The sequence below is a fragment of the Miscanthus floridulus genome, chromosome 13 (assembly GCF_019320115.1).
Source record: "Miscanthus floridulus cultivar M001 chromosome 13, ASM1932011v1, whole genome shotgun sequence".
NCBI classification, from domain to species: Eukaryota; Viridiplantae; Streptophyta; class Magnoliopsida; order Poales; family Poaceae; genus Miscanthus; species Miscanthus floridulus.
In genome coordinates this window covers 64,689,345-64,695,914 of record NC_089592.1, presented here as the reverse complement: position 1 = coordinate 64,695,914, position 6,570 = coordinate 64,689,345, and the positions used below count along the sequence as shown (strand labels likewise).

Here is a 6,570-nt window from a genome sequence, read left to right as displayed (position 1 = left end):
TCCACCCTCACAGCTAGTTTTAATCTAAATTACAAAACGCAAATGGCCTAAGGCCCAACTATTACACCCTTGCAGCACATAGGCTAGCTTACAGGCCCAACAAGCTAGTGTAGCCCAGTATCCCAGCACCGCCGCTTCATGGCCCAATCGTGACAGCATCATCAAGAGATTTTGAGAGATGAGTGGGAGAGAGATGCGAGGAACCAAGACGGAGGTTGAAGATAAACATTATCAAATTGGATCGGATGTTTTGCACACAATTTTAAGTCAAAGACTACATGCATCGACAGTAAAAAGGAAAATTTTCTGAGTATAGCATGTCCCATATATTTTTACATATTACTCGTAATGTTGATTAGTTCTTGTTCCTTCATTTGGACTTGTACACCTTTGACCTGTTGGGAAAAAAATGAAAAAAGAGAGACATATTTCCCCATTCTAGCTATTTGAAACAGGGGCGAGAATACTCAACTAATCCTACCTCTTGCAAGTAAACCTTGGTCTTTGGTAGCAGTCATCTCATCATCTCATTAACAAAAATTATGAAGCCGTTTAAAAAAGACTGACGTCTTTAAACGCCAACCGTCCGATCCAGATCACACGTCTAGGTCGAAGTGGAATATCGGTGCAGCGTACGCGCCCAGGTCCCCAAAGAGGAACGTGTCAACCTCCGCGTAGACGAAGCTCATGTCGTTTTCGTTCTCGAAATCGAAGAACGTCTGCACGTCGTCCGGGAAGCTGCACCGAGCCGGCGCGCCTTCGGCGAACTCAGGCTGCTGCGGCGGCGGCGGCGGCGATGGCAGCTGCAGAGGCGAAGGCGAGAACGAGGACAAAGACGGCGACGGCGAGCTGCTGCTCATGCTGCCGCCGCTGCTGCTCTCGGAGGCCGCCGCCTCCGCGGAGACCTGCTCCATCAGCTCCTTGAACTTAGGAGAGTGCAACACCATGTCGAGCGCCGACGACTTTGGCGCCATTTGATGAGCCGGCGCTCCCATCTCGTCAGGAAGCTGCTGCTGCGCGCCGAAGGGTCCGCTGGTGTGGTGCTGCAGGTAGCCCTCCTCGCCGTTGTGGAATTCCGCGTCGCCCGAGGTCTCCTCGAGGCCGATGGCGGCCGGACACTCGGGCAGGTCATCTGGTAGCTGGAACGGGACGACGTCCATCACGCCGAGGCTGTCGTCGCAGGGGCCATGGCATTGTCGACGCCAGTGATTGACGTAGTGGCTGATGTCGAAGTTGGTGACCGCGTTAAGGCCACGGTGCTCTATAGCTGCGATGTCGTACGCCACCGCCGCCGCCTCTTGCGTTGCTGTCACCACGATTATGGAGGAGTACTTAATAAGTTAGCAGTAAAATAGTAATTCTTGACAAACTCTTCTCACAGTACTTATAATAACCGGGAGACAAATAAGTACTCAAAATTTATAAATAAATCTATGACCACAGCTAATCAAACCTTGATTACCATACTTAATTACAGTCCTTTTCCGCAAGTATTCATTATTTTCCTTTGCATTAATCCTATATGTGTTTTGTTGGAATCAGCTTGAGCTATGTCACTTCTATCTTCTCCCGTGATTAAGGGATTTGGGAATTCTAGTCGTTATGTAATTATCTGTAAATCTGTTTTGCTTTTTTCTTTTTCCTCATCTAATAAAAAATCGGCAAAGCTTTTGCCGCCGTTCTAAAAAAAAGAGAGGATTTGGGAATCTTTATCTTTTCTCTTATAGTATCTCCAAAAGTTCCCTGTATCACTTCCTCATCCATATTTTTTTTGATGGAAAAAAGAGAAAAACTCATCTCCAGTTCTCCGTATATCTTTCTCATCTTTTGGCAATCGGTAAACAGACCGGTTTTGTGCGTAAAAATGCGTGCAGCCTTCTGGCGTGCATCCGCTCTTCCCCGACCATATCCCCCGCGTATCACCGATCTTCCTCCTTCGCAACGCATGGCTCCGGTCGTTCCAGGCGCTGGTTCCCATTCCTCCTTCGCAACGCAAGACGTACAGCCGCCGGTTCCCGTCGTTCCAGGCGCTAGGCAGGCACCGCGCGAGCCGCAAGCGTCCACGGGCGTTCGAGGCAGCGCCGGCGGCCAAGGCCCGCGAGCACGGATGCGCGGTGTGTGAGCATCCAAGGCGTGCGCCGGCGCCGTCGACGGCGCGGACGCGCGTTGCTGCGGGCGGACGAGCTGTGAGCTGAGGCTGGGGCCGGCAGGACGCCTGCGCTAGCTCAATCCTTTTCCGCCGGTAGGATGCGTGCATGTGGGAATCGATCCATCGACTCCCAACCGTCGGCGTCGGGTCCCTAGTAGCGGTAGGTCCCCCATCCTCGGCGGCCGAACTCGTCTACCGTGCGGACACCATGGTCACAGACGTGATCCAGTCGTGAAGCTGTACGTGGGTGTCGTTGTTCTCAGGAAGTCAGGAGGTAGAAGATGTCGGTAATTACGAAAATGCCACTGAACGATATTTAGGAGTTATTTTTTATTAACAGTACGTCGGAGATGACCTTATTTATTCCTCGTTGTCTCTGGGAGTTGAAAAACAGTAGGATTTTGGGAAGTAAATATTGAAAGCTCTTGGAGATGCTCTTAAATCATATTTCATAATTTAAAAATTAATGTCTCATTACATCTTAGTAGGCAATGGTGTTAGGTTGATCTCCACTAAGTTGGCCCAACAGTCAATTGGGCCCTTGATTTGCGCCCTGACGGGGGGCGCTCAGCCATACTCCTGGCTGATGAGCCCCCGTCGCGCAACACTGTAAATAGGAGGTGAGGGTTGGGGCTCAAAACACGAGGTTGACCGTAGCCGCCAGTGCCCCACCGACGATTTAACCCTAGACCAATCCCGAGGGTGTGCGGTGAGCGAAGGGAAGCGCCATCGCAGTTGCCGCCACCACTGACCGCGGCTCCACGTCGCTGCTTCCTCTACTCCGAGCATCGCTGCGGCACCATGGCCACGATATCGGTCCGGCGAGGTACATCACCGAAGTCTTCTATCTAAATTATGTTTTTACCCTACTAATCTGCACCTAGATGGTCCTAGAATCCCATCAAATGGGAGTACTATAACACTGCCCAACAATAATAATGGTAATTTATATGCAGATATAGGGGATTACTTTGATAATGAAACTGGTGGGTAGTTTAGAGGATTCAGGTTGATTTTCATCCCAATGAAAAAAACATATAATTTAGAAGGAACACCCAATTGTCATTATTGTCAATGATGATTCAAATTCGCTGAATTGACGGCCAAATGTTTATGTTCCTGAGAATTTCTATTGCTTTATTGGCGTGTTGTTTCTGTTGCGAGAATTTCTATGATTTATTGGCGTGTGTGTTTGTTTAACGTGGAGGATCCGAGAGAAGAGCAAGAAGTAATGGCTGATTCGTGATTACTGGACACGTGCTCCTTGATGATCATACCTTTTGACTTCAGCGCTCAGCTAAAAACCAGCAGGTAACACATCAGCAGAGTTTCAGAATGCGTGGACGCTGGACGGAGCATATCAAAAGGTTTTATATATTTTTTTTTCTATCAAAACCAAAAGATGTTTATATTTCCTCTATGTATGGTTCAGAAGATGGAAGACACGATGCTAGCCGGTAACGACACCAGATGGCTGTCTTCTGGATAAATAACCCATGCTGACTCACATGATAGGAATATATTCTGGGACCGGCGAAAAAATGTGACCAGGACCAAGAGATGGTACGGTAGCGGTACATACCGAAAGTGCCGAGGTAGAGGTACTTGTTGCCCAACACGCGGCCGATCCTCGCCTCCCATCTCCCGTTGTGATGATGCCTGCAGAATTAACGGAACGCCAGCTCTGAATCGACCGAGGATTCAACTTGCCGCCTGGAGAAGGGAAGGGGAAGAGGGATGCACTGAACCTACCTGGCAACGCCCCTGTACTTGGACACCCCACGCGAGAAGCCGCTGCTCCGCCGGCGCAGCGACCCGATGTACTCCTCCCTGGGCTGCCCCTCCATCTCCCTCAGCTCCTCGTCGTAGCCGCACAGCTGCAGCAGAGATTTGATTTTAATTTGGACGCACGCACGGTCTCGGTTTGGTCAGAGTCCAACCCGGCTGCTGCGGTTTTTGCTGAAAAAAACTGACGAAGAGAGGACAGGGAACTAAGTGGGGCTCCTGCTCCTCCGATGCATCTATCGAAGCAAACCGAAGGGGGGCCGTGCGCCCGTGCGTACCGGGAAGTTGAGGACGGTGGCGGGGCCCCAGTACTTGAGCGCCGCCAGGTCGTGAGCGCGCGCCGCCGCTTCCTCGTCGTCGTACGCGCCTGCAAACAAACGCCGAGGAGAAGGCGGTTGAGTTGAGCCAACGACAAAGCCGAACGAACCCATGGATGGAGATGGAACCAGCGAGGAGGAGCTCTGCTCTGCTCACCTAGATAAACTACAGGGACGCGCGTCGTTCGTAGTGCGTGCGCAAACCCGGCCGGCGGATCGCAGGACGACGGCAGAGGAACCAGCACGTAATAGCAAGCACGGAGGTCAGTCGCGGTCGCAGACCGGAGTCCAAGAACGAGCGAAGCAACGCAGCAGCAAAGTTTTTGGTGAAGGAAGCGATGGATGGGATGAACAGGGTACCTTGCTTGCCTTTCTTGTTCCGGGAGCCGTTGCGGGCGTCCTTGTCCCACAGGTGCGCCTCGAACCGCCCCGTCCACCGGTGCCTGCCGCCCGCCGGCCCGCCGGTTCGGTTCGGTTAGTTACACTTGATGAGCACAACGGATCGAGGAAATGTGTCGGAGCAATCGGGTTACCGTGTGACGCCGCGGTACGCGGAGCTGCGCTGGGAGGGGCTCTCCCGCGGCTCGCTGCTCTTCCTCCGCGCACGCTTCAGCTTCGGCTTCCCGGTGACGCTGACGCTGACGCCCGTGGCGGCGGTGTTAGGATCCTCGTCGGTGCCGGCGTTCTTGCGGGGCCTGGCCATGCGGAGAGGGACAGAGGAGGCGTCGTCGTCGGGGTGGACAGTGGCGATCGAAGTGGCTCGGCGATGGCGCTAGCAGCTAGCTGCACAAGGATGGAAAGCCGAGGGGTGTTTTAAAGACTCCCACAGGCCTATAAATAGCCAACGGGCCAGCCCGGCCGGCACGGCACGTCGTGCCCCCGGGCCGTGCCTCTTAGGACCATGGACCTGGCCTTCGGCCCAGACAAGGCCTGTCGGGCCGTTTCTCGTGCCGGGCTGGCCCAAAGAGCACGCCACGGCTGACGGGCCGTATCAGCCCAATGCCCACTGAGAGAGAGAGGTGTGGAAGGGTAGGCAGGGGCAGCTGTGCCTGCACGAGCCGCGCGGCGGCGGCCGACGGCGTGCTCGCACCCAACAGGCCGCAACAGGACGAGGCCGCGCGGGGGTTGGGGGTGTGGAGGAGGCGCTCGACGCTGCTGCACTCAAAGCCGTCCGCCGCTGCTTGACGCCGCCACGGAGGAGCTGCGGAGATTCGCGACTTCGCGAGTGTGACCGCGAGATCCGAGAGAGAGGAGCTAAGTGCGGCCGCACGGGGGACGGAGCAGGGCCAACGGTGCTGGGCGTGGAGGAGGAGGACAGCGAGGAGGCGGCGGGGCTGGAGCCACGGCCTGTGGGAGGAGCTGAATGCAGCGCGGAGGCGGAGGAGTGGAAGCAGCGGTAGCGACTTGCGAGAGGAGAGATAGAGAGGCGAGTGCGAGTGTGGCGCCAGGGGAATGCTTCTAGGGTTAGCCGGTTAGGACAGGGAGGGAGGCGGGCCGCTAACGGGCCTCCTGTTGAATAGCGGGCTGGTCCGGGCCGCCCGATGTGCCTGGGAGCGGCCCAGGCACGGCCTGCTCCACCGGGTCGGGCTGGCACGGGCCTGAAAACGGGCTTCAGGTCGGGACCAGCGGGCTGCGGGCTGCATGGCCAACTATACACAGGCCACACGAGCCTGAGCGAGAGAGAATGATGGCTGATGCGGGGTGGCGGCCACAGATTGGTTGGGCTCGTGACAGGTCAACGCGAGCTTGCCAAATGAGCAGACTGAGACGAGAGAGAGCGAGGGGAAGGAAACGGAGCGAGAAACAAGGAGCTGCTGCTGCTGCTGCAATGTGACTGTCGTCCCCTTGGTTACTCCACTCCCTGCTGGCCTCCTCTCCCTTGACTCTGGCCTGGGGGCTGGGGCATTGCCGGGATTGGCGCGGCGGCAACTGTGGCGCCATCCCATCGCTTCTCTTGCCGCGCCAGGTTGCTGAAATCACCCCCACCAATCTGACGAGAGGCCGTGCGGGCGTGCCGGTACCAAACTCTGAACTACCACGTCCGATATCGTACAGCCTATGCGTGCGGACGATCGATCACACCTGCACATTCGTCACTTGTGGGGGGTTTGACTTGGGCTTGGGTGGTACAGGCCGGACCAGCAAAAGTTCCAGGTTTGTGAAAAAAAAGCGTTGAAAAAAGAGAAAAAGCTTTAAAATTTAAACGATAGATAAGTGAGCAATTATGCAGCCGGTAATGCCGAATCCGGCAGTTGCAAAACACAAAGTGTATGACGCGGCGTGCGGATTAGGAACTGCTGATGATGTAGTACTTCTTGA

General features: G+C 54.9%; 1 protein-coding gene across 1 annotated transcript; it reads right to left on the bottom strand.

Annotated features, from left to right (window-relative positions):
* Positions 1 to 295: 295 nt before the first annotated feature.
* LOC136502109 (AP2-like ethylene-responsive transcription factor At1g16060) lies at positions 296 to 5,039 on the bottom strand. Its single transcript, XM_066497587.1, has 7 exons — positions 4,785 to 5,039; positions 4,612 to 4,694; positions 4,409 to 4,417; positions 4,213 to 4,301; positions 3,902 to 4,026; positions 3,732 to 3,808; positions 296 to 1,306 (listed from the first exon to the last, which is right to left on the bottom strand). Exons 1-7 carry the CDS (start codon positions 4,952 to 4,954, stop codon positions 597 to 599), a joined length of 1,263 nt encoding a protein of 420 aa, XP_066353684.1. The 5' UTR covers positions 4,955 to 5,039; the 3' UTR covers positions 296 to 596.
* Positions 5,040 to 6,570: the final 1,531 nt, after the last annotated feature.

Excerpts from the sequence above, each read along its gene's own strand:
- LOC136502109 (XM_066497587.1), bottom strand. The coding sequence starts at position 4,954 with ATGGCCAGGCCCCGCAAGAACGCCGGCACCGACGAGGATCCTAACACC. Across the intron at positions 4,027-4,212 it reads CCACCGTCCTCAACTTCCCG|CTGTGCGGCTACGACGAGGA; the intron begins GTACGCACGGGC and ends TCTCTGCTGCAG. Across the intron at positions 3,809-3,901 it reads AAGTACAGGGGCGTTGCCAG|GCATCATCACAACGGGAGAT; the intron begins GTAGGTTCAGTG and ends TTAATTCTGCAG.